We start from the raw sequence: 16,808 nt of genomic DNA, 5'->3' as shown, positions 1-16,808 counted from the left end.
GGTCGGCGGAAGGTGCACGTGCCCGTCGACCTGGGACCGGACCGCAGCGACGCACGGATGCACGCCAAGACCGTAGGATCCTACGCAGTGCCGTAGGGGACCGCACCACCACTTCCCAGCAAATTAGGGACACTGCTGCTCCTGGGGTATCGGCGAGGACCATTCGCAACCGTCTCCATGAAGCTGGGCTACGGTCCCGCACACCGTTAGGCCGTCTTCCGCTCACGCCCCAACATCGTGCAGCCCACCTCCAGTGGTGTCGCGACAGGCGTGAATGGAGGGATGAATGGAGACGTGTCGTCTTCAGCGATGAGAGTCGCTTCTGCCTTGGTGCCAATGATGGTCGTATGCGTGTTCGGCGCCGTGCAGGTGAGCGCCACAATCAGGACTGCATACGACCGAGGCACACAGGGCCAACACCCGGCATCATGGTGTGGGGAGCGATCTCCTACACTGGCCGTACACTACTGCTGATCGTCGAGGGGACACTGAATAGTGCACGGTACATCCAAACCGTCATCGAACCCATCGTTCTACCATTCCTAGACCGGCAAGGGAACTTGCTGTTCCAACAGGACAATGCACGTCCGCATGTATCCCGTGCCACCCAACGTGCTCTAGAAGGTGTAAGTCAACTACCCTGGCCAGCAAGATCTCCGGATCTGTCCCCCATTGAGCACGTTTGGGACTGGATGAAGCGTCGTCTCACACGGTCTGCACGTCCAGCACGAACGCTGGTCCAACTGAGACGCCAGTTGAAAATAGCATGGCAAGCCGTTCCACAGGACTACATCCAGCATCTCTACGATCGTCTCCATGGGAGAATAGCAGCCTGCATTGCTGCGAAAGGTGGATATACACTGTACTAGTGCCGACATTGTGCATGCTCTGTTGCCTGTGTCTATGTGCCTGTGGTTCTGTCAGTGTGATCATGTGATGTATCTGACCCCAGGAATGTGTCAATAAAATTTCCCCTTCCTGGGACAATGAATTCACGGTGTTCTTATTTCAATTTCCAGGAGTGTAGATCTGAACTAAACATGGAAGATACGATGACCTGTTATACAGTAGGGGAAAGACTACCATTGCAGAGTGCACCAGTGACTTTCAAAGACAGACTGTCAGACACATTGTTTAAGAGTGCCCTCGAAATCCGTTCCCTGAAACCCTCAGACTTCTTGTATACTACAGCAGACATCATCAATTCATCTACATTTACAGCTACATGACTGCTCTCCAATTCACACTTCAGTGCTGGCAGAAGATTCTTCGAACCATCTTCAGGCTATTTCTTTACCATTCCACGCACTAATATACAAGCTCTGATTTCTCATTTTTTATTACAATGAGCATTTCTCCCTACCTATGTTGGCAACCATGAAATATTTTCACATTCGGAGGATAAAGTTGGTAATCAAAATTTTGTGAAAAGATTTTATCGCAATGAAGAATGCTATTGTTTTAATGATTGCCACCACAACTCAAGTACCATAACACTGTTTCCTGTACTCAACAATAATACAAAATGAGCTGCCCTGCTTTAGACTTTTTCGATGTCCTCCATCAATCCTACTATCTGATAAGGGTCCCATAATGTACAGCAATACTCCAGCAGAGGATCGACAATGCAGTGTAACACAATGTTTGGTCTGCCTTCCCCATAACATTATCTATGTGATTGTTAAAATTTAAGTTGTTTGTAATTGTAATTCCTAGGTATTTAGCCTTTAGAATTGTCTGATTTAGCTTGTAACCAAAATTTAACAGATTTCTTTTAGTACTCATGTGGATGACCTCACACTTTTCCTTATTCAGGGTCATTGCCAGTTTTCGCACCAAACAGATCTCATGTCTAAATCATTTTGAAATTGGTTTTGATCTTCTGATGATTTACTAGATGGTGAATGACAGCATTACCTGCAAACAATCTACGAGGATGAGTCAAATGAAAACCTTAAAATTTTTTTTTAAATATTATTATTGTGCAGAAGTGGTACAAAGCTGTATCACTTTTCAACATAATCTCCCCCGTGCTCAAAGCAAGTACTCCAGTGCTTACAAAGTGCATAAATTCCTTTAGAAAAAAATTCTTTTGGTAGTCGGTGCAACCACTCATGCACCGCGTGGCATACCTCTTCATCAGAACGGAACTTCTTTCCTCCCATTGCGTCTTTGAGTGGTCCAAACATATGGAAATCACTTGGGGCAAGGTCTGGTGAGAATGGTGGATGAGGAAGACACTCAAAATGCAGGTCTGTGATTGTTACAACTGTTGTACGGGCAGTGTGGGGCCTTGCATAGTCATGTTGCAAAAGGACACCTGCTGACAGCAATCCACATTGCTTTGATTTGATTGCAGGCTGTAGATGAATTTTTAGGAGGCTTCAACTGCTGCAATGTTATGTGGAGTCACAACTCATTGTGCCTGACCTGACGATGAGCATCTTTCACCGAAGTCACACCATTTGCGAACTTCCTACTCCATTTGTAGACTTGCTACTGTGACAAACATGCAACATCGTACTAAACCTTCATGCGTCGATGAATTTCAATAGGTTTCACACCTTCACTATGCAAAAACCGAATAACAGAATGCTGTTCTTCCCTAGTGCAAGTCGCAAGTGGGACAGCCAACTTTATACTGATACTGCGACGGTATGTGTACATCTGATCTATGCTGCCACCTACAGGCCATTCTGCACGCTGTTTGTAGCACACTTACTAACTTACAGGATAACGGCACCAAATTTTGATTTGTTATTACAAATTTAAGGTATTCATTTGACTCACCCTCGTAAGAGGGCTGCTCAGATTGTCTCATAAATTGTTTATACAGATCAGGATCAGCAGAGGCCTATATTACTTTCTTGGAGAATGCCAGACGTCACTTCTGTTTTACTCAATGACTTGACTTTCTGTCTAATACTACACACTGTGACCTTTCTGACAGGAAATCACTAATTCTGTCACACAACTGAAACAATACACCATAGGCACATGATTAGAAGTCTTGTGTGAGAAATGGTGTCAAAAGCCTTCTGGAAATCTAGAAACAGGGAATCAATTTGAGATCCCCTGTCAAAAGCACTCATTACTGATTAATGAACTATTTGGGTTTAAAAAGGTCAATATTTTCTGAATATGTGCTATACGTCAACAGACCATTACCATTAACATATTCATAATTTATATAAATAACGTGTGTGTACATTTGGAAATTGTGTACATATTTTATTTGTATTTAAAGGGTAGTTTGCTGCCAAAATACCTAAATTCATTTACTACTTTCAGTGTCTCATGCTGTGTTATCATGCAAATAAATGAGAAAGTATATTAAACAATACAAAATCTGGGACAGAATAACAATACGAATTAAGATATATCGCTGCTCAGCAACTGGGTACTCTAACTATCTCTTGGCCACAGTTTGGCAATGGTCATTCATGTGGAGAGACAGACTGTTAGTAGTCATATCCATAAAGAGTATGCCCTAATGGTTGCAGCTAAGTTGGTAGACAACATGGTTGCTTTCCCAGGTGGCTCTGCCTCTGATAGGGTAGAAAATCCCTGTAACATGACTGTAGTAAGGTGATAGTAGGAGGATGTACGAGACAGATCTTGCTTATAGGTCTATTGCAGCAATATGAGGCATGAAATAATGGGTTGGGAGAAGCAGTAGTATAGGGATGGACAAGGATGTTGTGTAGATTAGGTGGGCAGTGGAGTACCATTATAGGTAGGTGGGGAGGACAGTGGAGAGGATATTTCTCATGACGAGAGGTAGATGAAACACTGGTGGAGAGTGTGATTCAGCTACTCCACTACTAGGTGCTACCGAGTTATGAAGGGTTTGCTCCTTTGTGGTCGGTTAGTGGATACGAGAGGGATAGTGTGTGACTGGGGACATAAAGCGCAGGAGATCTGTTTATAGACAAGGTGGACAGGGCACTTTCAATCTGTGAAGGCCTCAGCGTGACTCACGTCATATTTGGAGATGGACAGCTCCGATTAAAGATGTGATGACCACAGGTCGCTTGGTTGTATGGAAGAGTCTTCTTGGTGTAGAATGGGTGGCAGCTGTCAAAATGGATGTACTGTTGATGGTTGATAGGCCTGGTGCGGACAGAGGTACAAATGGAGCCATTCGTGAGGTGGAGGTCGACATCAAGGAAGGTGTCTTGTTGACCTGAGAAGGACCATGTGAAGCGAACAGAGGGGAATGTGTTGATATTCTGGAGAAATATGGATAGGTGCCTCACTTCAGATCATGAAGATACTATCAATAAAACTGACCCATGCGAGGATTCCCCTACGTGGCCCACAAATAGGGTGGCATAGGATGATGAGATACAGCCGCCCATGGCTGTACTGTGGCTTTATTCGTAGATGATGACTTCAAAAGAGAAGTAATTACGGATGACAAGTAATAAGCTTATAGGTTTGGGGTAATTTGGGCACTGAAAAAGATAATGTCAACAAGGCCATGGGCATGGAGGACTGTGGTACAGAGGAGGTGTTCCCGAACTTTTCCTCTGACAGAAAACTGAGAATACCAGTACTTTAATGAAACACCTTGTTTATTTTGAGGCTTAGTAAAATTTTGAAAAATGAGTAAAAACTTGTTTTATTCAGAATCACTTCAATTTTAAATCAAATCTAATAACACATAAATCATAATTAAATTTAAAAAAATATTTAGTATTGTCAAAATGGAACACCAGTGTACTGCAGAAAACAGTTTGAAAAACCATGATGTAAAGACAGGTGACACCAATAGTGATGAGTGAGGTGCTGGAGGTAAAGGGACAGAATCTGTTGAGAATCGGTAGAGGAAAGGAAGGAAGGTTCTGGGTAATAGGCTGAAGGTGTTGGCCCACAGAGGTAATTCTCTGCAATATGAAATTTGGGAATGCCACACAGTGTTGACAAAACCAATTTTTAACACACTTGTCTGTCAACTACAATATTGTGAAAAACTGTAACAGAGATGCATAAGATTTAGGTGTAAATGTATGGAACCAGTCCAATACGCATGAAAGACTGGAAAGTCCAGGTTGGAATATCTACAACATTATGAAAAGAATAATTTGTCACTCATCATATATATAACAAGTTGAGTTGCAGACAGGCATAATGAAAGGACTGTTACATAAGACTTTTCATCATGTCATCTTTATAGGAGAGCAAGCTATCCTTTTCACAATATTGTCTATAAGCATAAAATGTAGTTGACAATGTTTCAAACACTACCAGGATAGAAAGGAAACTTCAAGTAAATCACCAACAAACAATGACAGTCACTATGGATCAAGCACAAACTAAGAAACTCTTTGCGAGACAAATGAGGGAGGAACTAGAGGTTCAACAAAGATCTCGGAAAAAACACAAATCACAAAAAGTTTTGCATCACCTCGGTTCCAGAACCTGTACAAAAAATTGGAATAGAGATCAACATAAACATCATTTCCACCCTTTTTATTGCTCATGAAAACCACACATTGCATGTTGTACCCCCATACAGTGAGACCATCAGAGGTGGTGATCCAGACTGCCGTACACACCCGTACCTCTAATACCCAGTAGCACGTCCTCTTGCATGCATGCCTGTATTCGTCGTGGCATACTATCGACAAGTTCATCAAGGCACTGTTGCTCCAAATTGTCCCACTCCTCAATGGTGATTCGGCGTAGATTCCTCAGAGTGATTGGTGGGTCACATCATCCATAAACAGCCCTTTTCAATCTATCTCAGGCATGTTCGATAGGGTTTATTTATGGAGAACATGCTGGTCACTCTAGTCAAGCGATGTCGTTATCCTGAAGAAAGTCATTCACAAGATGTGCACGATGGGGACACGAATTGTCGTTCATGAAGATGAATGACTCGCCAATGTGCTGCCAATATGGTTGCACTATCAGTTGGAGGATGGCATTCACGTATTGTACAGCCGTTACGGTGCCTTCCATGACCACCAGTGGCGTACATCGGCCCCAAATAATGCCACCCCAAAACATCAGGGAACCTCCACTTTGCTGCACTCGCTGGACAGTGTGTCTAAGGCGTTCCGCCTGACCGGGTTGCCTCCAAACATGTCTCCGACGACTGGCTGAAGGCATATGCGACACTCATCGGTGAAGAGGAATGTGATGCAAATCCTGAGTGGTCCATTCGGCATGTTGTTGGGCCCATCTGTACCGCGCTGCATGGTGTGCTGGTTGCAAAGATGGACCTCGCCACGGACATCGGGAGTGAAGTTGCGCATCATGCCGCCTACTGCTCACAGTTTGAATCTTAACATGACATCCTGTGGCTGCACGAAAAGGATTATTCAACATGGTGGCCTCTCTGAGGGACACTAACTTAACAAAGCACTGTCCATGCGGGTGGAGAGGCTTGCGTATCTGCAGGAAGCTGAGGGCTATGCCGAAGGTAGAGGACCTACTGCCGCAAAGGCCTCAGCTGATGGATCAGACCAAGAGTGTCCCACAATGTCCCATCTTCCCTATCCACTCCTAGTCCTACCCAATTCCCTGACCCAACCCAAGGTGTGATGCGATCCATGCCGAGGCATGCATGGCACATTGGAAGACGTGTTACAAACAGAGCCTCAGGGATACTGGGCAACCTCCCTGAGTAGTTAGCCTTACAACGCGAGGGGTATTCTTGGTGTGGACCTTCTAGATCAACAAATCTCATGCTACCAATACGGACATGATTAAAGAAAATAAAGAAAAACAAACTGAGGGGCAAATTGAGATCTCAGATACCCAAACATTGGGGTCAGAACCAATGGAAGGCATTCCCACTACTGAATCAGGGTCTGGACCTGAGCCAGAAGTGGGAACTGTAACTGAGAAGCTAGACCAGATTAAGATCAAGCCTTGTCTGGGGCCCAGAGGAGGAAGCTACTTAAGGAACAGAGGAAAAAGGAAGGGAAAGAATGGCTCCCTAAAGACAAGTGGGGGGAATTAAAGGGACTAGAACCTAAGACTCCCAGCAAGAAACAGTCTCAGGTTGAAGGGGTTATGCAGACCCCCGCAACATCAAAGACAGGTAGTAAGTGGATAAGGGAGGAATCAAAGACTCCCTCCTCCCTGGATAAGCGAGTACAGAAAAAACCGAGGCAAGAAATAGGGAAAGAGATCCATAGTACTGTAGTCTCGGTTTTTAGGATGGCAGTTATCCTGGAAGGTTATCCACTGGTGGCCATCACCTCACAGCAGGAGGAATTGGTACAGATGGCCCTCTTCGAAAAGATTGGGGGGAACGCTGGCCCAGGACCCAAATTCAGGAGGGTCTATGTAGATCATGGTGCTCTCATTTTTGTCTGTGAGGGGGTGCACAAGGTGGAATGGCTCAAGGACAAGGTGCCCATGACATCCCCATGGGAAGATGCGAAGCTGCTGGTTAAGACGGCAGCTGAGCTTCTTAAGACCGCAAAGATATCATTATGGGTATCTAAGATCCTTAAGGAAGTCTCTCCTAAGACTCTGATCAGGAAAATAGGGGCCCAGAACCAAAAGTTTCGAAGACTGGAGAATGATTAACCAGAAGGTTGCTATGGAAGGACGAACCCTGGTGGTGGAGGTTGGAGACAATTCCCTGAAAGCGATGCAGGAGCAGGAGCAGAAACTGTTTTTAGGGTTCTTGCAGGTGACCGTCAGGGTTCTCAAAGACCTCAAAGATGGCAGCAAGACAGAGCCTGGAGGTGCTGAAGATTAATCTGCAGCACAGTAAAGGGGCCTCTGCTGCCCTGACTCGCTGTCTGGGGAGACAGGAATGGACGTGGCCCTGATACAAGTACCCTATTTATACAAAGGGGGTGTATCGGGCCTCGGTGGCACTGGAGGTAAGCTGATCTATGCTACGAATCTAAGAAACTCCAGAACATGCATCTATGTAAGAAATGGCATTTCTTTTATGCCAATGATGGATTTCTGCTCTAGGGACTTAGTGACCATTATAATGCAGCAATGTGAGGAAGGTATCATGAAGGAAATTATTTTGGCCTCAGCATACCTTCCTTATGAAGACAGCTCTCCTCCTCCTTTTGAGGTGAGGAGACTGGTAGAGACTTGCCTTCAGCAAGGTGATCAACTGCTGGTGGGATGCGACGCCAATGCCCAAAACCTAGTGTGGGGCAGCAAAGACACCAACAGTAGAGGTGAGTACCTTCTTGAATTTCTTTTAGCTAACAACTTAGAGGCCCTGAACAGGGGGAATGAACCTACATTCAGGAATAGCAGAAGGGAAGAAGTAATCGACATAACCTTTGGTTCCATGACGATGGGTAGCTATGTCCAACAATGGCATGTGGTGTTGGAGCCATCCTCATCAGACCACATGTACGTCAAATTCAAGGTTGAAATGGGAATCAGACAGGCCATGACCTACAGGAATCCCAGGAAAACAGACTGGGAGACATATAGCAGGGACCTCGACTTAGGCTTATCGGAAATTAAAACCTCGATAAGGAATCCAGTAGAATTTGAGGAAGTAGCAGAGGCTGTTACCTCTGCCATAGTGACCTCATATCAGGACAACTGCACAATCATCAGGAAGTGCACAAATAGGAGAGTTCCTTGCTGGAATAACAAACTGGAAATGCAAAGAAAACAGGTACGGAGACTGTTCAATATTGTGAGACGTAAAGGACAATGGGCTAAATATCATGAGGCCCTTGTCAATTACAATCTTGCAATCAGACAAGCAAAGGAGGCATCCTGGAAGGCATTCTGTGAGGAAGTGAAGGGCATGGCTGCACAAGCCAGACTTCACGAGATTCTCAGTAGAGTACCAACCAATCCAGGAGATATGTTAAGGAAGGAGGATGGGGAATATACAAAGACAGCAAGATATTGGAAATGCTTCTCAAAACTCACTGTCCTCAATATGGTCTGCCCCACAACACAGACCAGTATGTGACCCCAGAGAGCCAATGGTTCTCCGGCATTCAAAGAGAGGACTGGGAATTAGCCAAGGAGCGTGTGAACTTCAATAAAATCCAGTGAGCGATGGGAACATTCCAACCGTTCAAGTCAGCTGGCCCGGACGGAATTTTTCCAGCTCTCCTGCAAGAGGCAGGAGGAAAGCTTATAAGAGTCCTATGCAGGCTATTCAGGGTTAGCCTAGCAGTAGGAATTATTACCAATGCTTGGAGGGCAGTGAAGGTTGTCTTCATTCCAAAGCCAGGGAGAATTGATCATACCAAGGATATGAGACCAATCAGTCTGTTCTCCTTCATTCTCAAAACATTGTAATAACTGGTTAATGTGTATGTTGGGGAGAGGAGGCTAAGCAGGGTCTCTCTACACTCGAACCAACACGCATACCAACCAGGAAAATCATGTGAGACAGCTCTCCACCAACTTGTTGGGAAGGTGGAAAATGCACTTCACTTCCAAGAAATAGCCCTCTGCATCTTCCTGGATATCAAGGGGGCATTCAGGAACACGGCCTCCAATTCCATGGTAAGAGCAGTAGAGATGCACGACCTAGGGACCAGTATATGTAGGTGGACCAGGGCCATGCTTAGTGGAAGGAAGGTAGAGGCTACCATGATGAACGAAAAGATGGTAATTAACACCACTAGAGGCTGCCCACAAGAAGGAGTTTTGTCTCCTCTATTGTGGAACTAGTGGTGAATGAACTCATTGACGAACTAAATTTTAGACAATGCTTCTGCTTAGGATATGCAGATGACCTTGTCATAGTAATACTTGGCAAATTCACTGACATAGTAAGGAATATGGCACAAGGAGGATTGGACATTGTGCAAAAATGGTGCATTAAACAGGATCTGAGAGTTAATCCTAAGAAGACTGTTGTGATGCCATGTACGAAGAGGCATATTCAACACTCAAGTTGGAATCTATTATATAGTCAGCAGGCATTTCCCCAACCATTCCTATATTTACCTCACTCACTACATTAGTGTGTGATTCTGGATATCCGAATGAGACCCAGTTTTTGCCAGTTTTAAGTCTGAAACTCTACCTGTGAAGGGGATAGTGAAATATCTAGGGGTAACCTTGGATGGGAAGCTAGACCCGTCACATTAAGAGTATCTGCTCCAAGGCAAAAAGTACTCTAGTAAGTACTAGGAGGGCTTGAGGCAAAAACTGAGACCTAAGCTCCAGGGGTATGCACTGGATATACACCACAGTGGTTAGACCTAGGATTCCCTACGGGGCCGTAGTGTGATGGAAGAAGGTAGAACAGTGGGTTGCTGCTAAGAAGCTTGTTAAGGTACAGAGATTGGCCTGCTTAGCCATAACGGGCAGAATTAGTTACACACCAACCACGGGAATGGAAGCCATGCTGGATATGCGTCCACTTCACCTTTGGGTCAAGATGGAGGCAGCAGCTGGGACACACAGACTTAAAACTGGCAAAAACTGGGCCTCATTCAGATAACCAGAATCACACACTAAAATAGTGAGTGAGGTAAATATAGGAATGGCTGCGGAAAAGCCTGCTGACTATATAATAACTCCCTACTGCTTTGACATGCCTTACAACATAATAATTGGAAGTAGGGACCAGTGAGAAAAAACATTTCGACACTGTACGGGGGACATCATTTGGTTCACCGATGGGTCGAAACAGACCAAGGTGTTGGGGCAGGGGTGTACGGGGTTCAGTCAAGACTGGAGAGCATCGTCTCTCTAGGAAAACTGGCCTATGTATTCCAAGCTGAAATTACAGCAATTAGGGCGTGTGTGGAGGGGAATACGCATAGGCACTACAATGACCGTAGCATCTACATCTATTCAGACAGCCAGGCAGCCCTGAAATCTTTGGCAGCTCCTGTAACAAGATCTAAGATTGTTGGCACAGGGCTGTGGTGGAGCTAGGGAGAAGCAATAGGGTGGGTCCCTGGCCACTCAGGGATCTGTGGCAATGAACAAGCCGATAGATTGGCTAGGATGGGGGCAACAACTCCATTTATTGGACCGGAACCTGTCCTGACAATCACCAAGGCTATGATCAAATTAGAACTACGGAACTGGCTTAGGAAACAGCACATAGGATATTGGGCCAGGTCCAAAAACAAAAACATGGTAAGGTAATGATGCCCAAGCCATGTTTTAAAAGAAGCTCTGTAATCCTGGGATTGAACAGGAAAGCAATCAAACTCATGACTGGACTGATGACCGGTCAAGAAAATTTCAAAAAGCAGCTACCCACAATGGGTATAATGGAAGAGGACCCTAAATGTAGGATCTGTGATGTGGGTGAAGAAACTGCATCACACCTAATCTTTGAATGCATGGCACTGGAGAGTAAAAGGTACAGAATCTTCAGGACAACTAGGCCTGAAGAAATTGTGTCTAAAAAAAACTGGGAGAGGGATTCCTTGCACTATTTAAGGGCACTCATTGGCTTTACTAGATATACAGGGAATGATACCACACAATAAACCTAGTTTTGGTGTGGGCAGTGGCGGGTCAGACCTAAGCTGTTTTAGCTACCCTGTTAAAATCAATCAATCAACATGGTGGCATTGTTATCAGGGTTCCTCCGAGCCATAATCCATAGGTAGCCATCATCCACTGCAGTAGCAGCCCTTGGGCGGCCTTAGTGAGGCATATCATTGACAGTTCCTCTTTCTCTGTATCTCCTCCATGTCCGAACAACATCGCATTGGTCCACTCTGAGATGCCTGGACACTTCCCTTGTTGAGAGCCCTCCCTGGCACAAAGTAACAGTACGGACACGATGGCTGAACTACAGACAACATGAGATGTGTACCTCCTTCCTGATGGAATGACCGGAACTGATCGGCTGTCGGACCCTCTGCATCTAATAGGCACTGCTCATGCATGGTTGTTTACATCTTTGGGCAGGTTTTGTGACATCTCTGAACAGTCAAAGGGACTGTGTCTGTGATACAATATCCGTAGTCAACGTCTGTCTTCAGGAGTTCTAGGAACCGGGTGTTGCAAAACTTTTTTTGATGTTTGTAGAAGACCTGTTCCCCATTTGTGCTGAAATATTTGCTGACAAGTGTTTGAGAAAATGAATGCAAATTGTCAGAGATTTCATGAATATATGCAAGCTCCATCTTATCTGCAAACAATGGAAAATCTGGGATGGAATTTAACAATTATTATGAGAAGGAAAATTGCCACTCACCATATAGTGGAGATGCTGAGTCGCAGATAGGCACAACGAAATGATAATTGTGAGAGTCTTTTTGTTGTGACTATCTGCGACTCAGAATCTCTGCTATAAGGTGAGTGGCAACTTTCCTTCTCATAATATTATCTGCAAAGCAATATCACTGTGGAGTGAGACCTGATCTATCAATGCAGTACATGGTAAACCAAAATGGCTACTGTGTAGATCTGTCTGTATCGTATTTCAGTGGATATCCAAAGATGTGTGTCATCATTTCTTTCACCTAGACTGAAAAAAGCTTTCACTAATAATTCCCAACAGTTTCATCATCTTTCCAGGGGGTATTGTAGCCAATGATGATTATTTGCAAGGTAAATGAAGGTATTTCGAGTGCGTCTCATTTTTTCTGTTTTTGTTACACAATTTACTCAGTGTTTTAGATCATGTTTCACTTTAAAGCTGAAGTTCTATTCAGTGAAAATGAATAGCTTAGCAACATTTGGAATTCTGTTTATGTGCTTGTTGACCACTAGTTCCTCCTTCCAGTGCCTTAATTCCTTCCATTATCAACATCCTTAACATGGAAATGATTACTGTGTTAATGGCTTGGAAGCAGAAGCAATGCAAGTATGAGCAATATTGTGTATGCTGAGCAGGTACTAGAGTACTGCTCTGAGAGGTGTAGAATGGATTTTCAGAAGAATACTTCTCACTTGCATGCATGCTGATAGGTAGTCAGACTCTTGGTGGAGAATGTATTTCAGTTGTTTCACATCAAAATGGTAGTGAGGGATTGCTACTCTGGTGGAGTTTTAGGAATATTAGAGAATTATGGCAAAAGGTATTTGTCTGTGTACAATGTTTACTGAAGAAATGCCTGTCTTGGCGACCACAGCATTGGTTTCAACTTACTGGAAGAAGGAGTGCTCATCAGTAAAAATACATTGCCCACAGATGGCGAGACTAAGACAGGGGTGGCAAGTATAAATATGGAGATAATGAAGTAGAAAGTTGCTAGCTGAACAGACATGGACCAAGTGAAATAGATTGGAGATAAGATGAAGAGTTTGTGGATGAATTATATCAAAGTGTCTAAAACCTAGGCCAGGGTCATAAAGGTGTCAGCAATGAATGTGCACCTGACAAGTGATTTAGGATTTCGATACATTGAAAAGGATTCCTTTACATCACTCATGAATCAGCAAAAGAATGAACCATGCAAACACTTGTAGTGTTTTGCATGTATGATTCTAGCTCTGCCGTGAAAAGAAGTAATTGTTGTGGATGTGGACAGAGTTGGTCATGTATGCAAAGAATTAGATACAAAATTTGGGTTAACCAGGGTGTAATATAACCATGGCATGGACATCTCTAAAAATGTTTGCTCCATCTCAAAGATAACAAGATGATTGCATAAATATTAGACTAATTTGAATATCTCCCATATTTTGTGTGGTGTAATGTATTCATTTATCATATAAGAATATCATTTTACCATCCCTTATAATTTTACAAAATGTTGCTGCTGTCCTCTGTCATTCAAGATGCATACTATCCCATATCTTTCTATCTTTTTTAAAGGTCTTGCGACACCTGTTCATCTATGTGACTCTGTTTATTTATCTTTGCTTATACCATTCTTTATATATGCGTGCGTGTGTGTGTGTGTGTGTGTGTGTGTGTGTGTGTGTGTGCGTGTGTGTTATCCGTTTACTCTGATTTTATTATTATTTAGGGCTAGCTACTCTTCTCAGAAACTTCATTTCTAAAGTTCAGATTTTTGTTGTGTCTTTATCTGTCAACAATCAAGTTTCACAGCAGTATGCAAGCATTAGGACAGGCACAGTTTTGTAAAACTTATTTCTCATGCTGTTTACTTTCTTAGCATGTCTCCTTTTGTTCTACACATAAACTGATATTTGCTGAGTTTATTATTTATATCTCATTTCTAGTCAAGTGTAATGTCATTAACCTGGCACCAAAAGTGTAAAATTTTGATCTTCAGTATCTGAATTGTCTAAAATGATCTTGCTCCCGACAGGTTCTTTTCCTCTAAGTCACGACCTGTACAGATATTTTGAGACACCAGTATTTGCTTATTTAATATACACTAGTGAGGCAATCTTATTTTTCACTGGACAAATTATGTGTGTATAAATTACAATTATACTTGTGTTTGTCCATATTTCAACACTTATCACAATATGTGAACCTAAAAACAAAAACAATTATTATTATTTTGGAAACATTAAAACTCTGTATATAACTCTGCAGATGCTTTTTTATTTTTCTGTCAGCATTCATGAGTGCAACAATATGCTTATATTTTGAAGAGTATATAAAAAACAAGTAAATTCCAGACATTTCATGTAATATGTATTGCTCACTGCACACAAAAGTTTCTAAAAAAAAAAAGTAATTTGGGAAATATTAATTTATAGATGAAACTGTATGAAAATTGCATAACTTTATGACCAAAAAACTCTAAAAAAGCTGCCAAAATTCAATGAACTGGGCTCCTTTATGTAATATACCATAAATATTACCAAAAAAGGATACAATCCATACAGTGCTGGCATGAATCATCTGAATATGAAAAACAGTCAACTATTTTCAATGAAGCAATGTAATGACAAAAATCATCCATTGCTACATTCAGTGTATGCATCTGAGCTCTCAACACCTTGAGCTATGCATTTTACCCACACCTGTATAGTTTTCATTTTTGCCTTTTGTGGGACTGTGGCTAATACATCTGTTTTTTCTGCTGTAACTGACAAGTGCCAATCTCCACTTGATAAAGTTATTTCATACTTATGATTAGTCTTCACATTAAGAGGTGTCATCCATTTGACAGCAATTTTCTGATTATTAACTACACATGTTAAATTTCTTACTTGAGCAGGGAAGTACCAGTGTTCAATTAAATTTTCCTTTGTGCCAGATGTAGTATGTGCAGAACTATTGTGTTTCAGGATAGCTTTTGAAAATAAGGCTAGAAATTCTTGACCAACAACAGTATCCTGGAACATACGATATAAATAGACTGTATTATGACAGCATTCAACAGCAGGCACTTCCTTGATACTTCTAATATACGCCTTTTCTCCTTCTGACAAGTGGCTGATACCACCATGTAATTGGTGTGCATTCTCATTTGGAAAGGAATTATTTTCTTTTTCATTAACCCACTGGAAATAATTGAAAAATGAACCAGCAACCTTGCTAAGGCCCTTTACTGGTGAAACATAATCAGGATTAATACCAAAGGGAAAGATTTCAATAACCAAAGCCCCTGGCTTCACAAAAAGGCAAAGGATCATAGCTGAGCCATGCATCCCAATAACAATGTCTGAATTATATATAAGTGACACTAATGTCTTTGTGTCATTTGTGGACAAATCTAATTTGTCAATTCTGAGACTTTCATAATGAAAAATGGAATTATATGTTTGTTTCATTGAGTTTATCAGCTCCATTTCATTCAAAATCCGGCGGTTTATTTGTCTACTAAGCAAAACACCCTGCTTTTGCCTTTCTGACTTCTTAACAGACGATAGATTTAATTTTTTCTTAATGAAAGCAGAAAACTGTAATAACAAATGGCCATGTAGATTGAGATTTTTAATGGGTCCTTGGGGCCGCCCAAACCCGTACTGGTACCACAGAGTGTTTGAAACAAGCCCCACATGACAATGAATGAAACAGATCACGTCATGAGATTTCAGTTCCGTTGCTTGGATAGGTTCTTTGGTAGAAAACAATTTGTACCATTCATGCAATGTACCTATTCCACCACCATCTACGAAAAACAATCTATACTTTTCACGACATAGTTCTATGTCACCGTTGCATATATGTGAGTATGTGTAATAAAGGGGCAGTAAATCGTCATGCAAAACATGCATGATATTGTCCATTTTGAACCGCCACAGAGCGAACACTGAATCAAGAAAGCTTAAGTTTCTTCCAATAATGTTATCATCTGCGGAAACTGGAACTATTTGAAGATGGAATCGGTTGTGATTTAAGACCGCTGAGGCGTCAAAACTCTTGAGATCCTCTTTTCTTCCAATACCAGAGACAACTGAATCCTCGTTGAGCAAAAACAAAAATAAATTTTCCTGTGGCTTAAAATACAAGTTCTTAAAACTGCACAACCGTTTACCATGCTCTGTGAAAGTACACCAAACAGATGAACCATTGACAATGTGCTGATCAGTTTTTTCAGTACGAGTGCATGACATTAGCTCACACCACGTCATGTGGAAGTCCTCGTTTAATACATAAAAATACATTGCAACTGTAACAGCAACTGCACTTAAATGAAGCAACATCATTTTACATTTCAGTTTTATTTTACCTTCAGACAACAGTTTCAGCGCATGTCCCTCTTATGAAATACAGTGTTCGTAACTGCCTTAATTACAAATCTTTCACCACAGAATATTCCAAAAGCCAGCTCCTGTAAATACGTGTCATTTTTGCAAACAGCTTGGAACACAATACATAAACACATTATGAAGCTATTCATGTTTACAAACAACAGAAACAGCACACAGCCACCAGCCACTGCCCTTCACATCTTTATGTTATTTCACTAACATCTCTGCACTACATCACAGTTAAGCCAAATTTTACTACTTCGGATTTTTTTGGTAAAAACGATAAAATAAGGATAAAA

The 16,808-nt window shown here is 42.4% G+C and overlaps 1 protein-coding gene and 1 long non-coding RNA gene across 2 annotated transcripts in view; both read right to left on the bottom strand.

Annotated features, from left to right (window-relative positions):
• The window catches only part of LOC124798267, a 47,989-nt gene extending 31,270 nt beyond the window's left edge, over positions 1–16,719 (bottom strand). Inside the window, exon 1 of the long non-coding RNA XR_007016930.1 lies at positions 16,488–16,719. This is a non-coding gene — a long non-coding RNA (uncharacterized LOC124798267). The remainder of the gene's footprint in view (positions 1–16,487) is intronic.
• On the bottom strand, positions 14,632–16,494 carry LOC124798266 (protein O-linked-mannose beta-1,4-N-acetylglucosaminyltransferase 2-like). The gene has a single exon (XM_047261591.1). It carries the CDS (start codon positions 16,462–16,464, stop codon positions 14,764–14,766), a length of 1,701 nt encoding a protein of 566 aa, XP_047117547.1. The 5' UTR covers positions 16,465–16,494; the 3' UTR covers positions 14,632–14,763.
• Positions 16,720–16,808: the final 89 nt, after the last annotated feature.

This window comes from Schistocerca piceifrons, chromosome 5 (genome assembly GCF_021461385.2).
Source record: "Schistocerca piceifrons isolate TAMUIC-IGC-003096 chromosome 5, iqSchPice1.1, whole genome shotgun sequence".
NCBI lineage: Eukaryota > Metazoa > Arthropoda > Insecta > Orthoptera > Acrididae > Schistocerca > Schistocerca piceifrons.
This window is presented reverse-complemented; position numbering and strand designations above follow the sequence as displayed.

Coding starts and splice junctions, on each gene's coding strand:
- LOC124798266 (XM_047261591.1), bottom strand. CDS start 16,464: ATGATGTTGCTTCATTTAAGTGCAGTTGCTGTTACAGTTGCAATGTAT.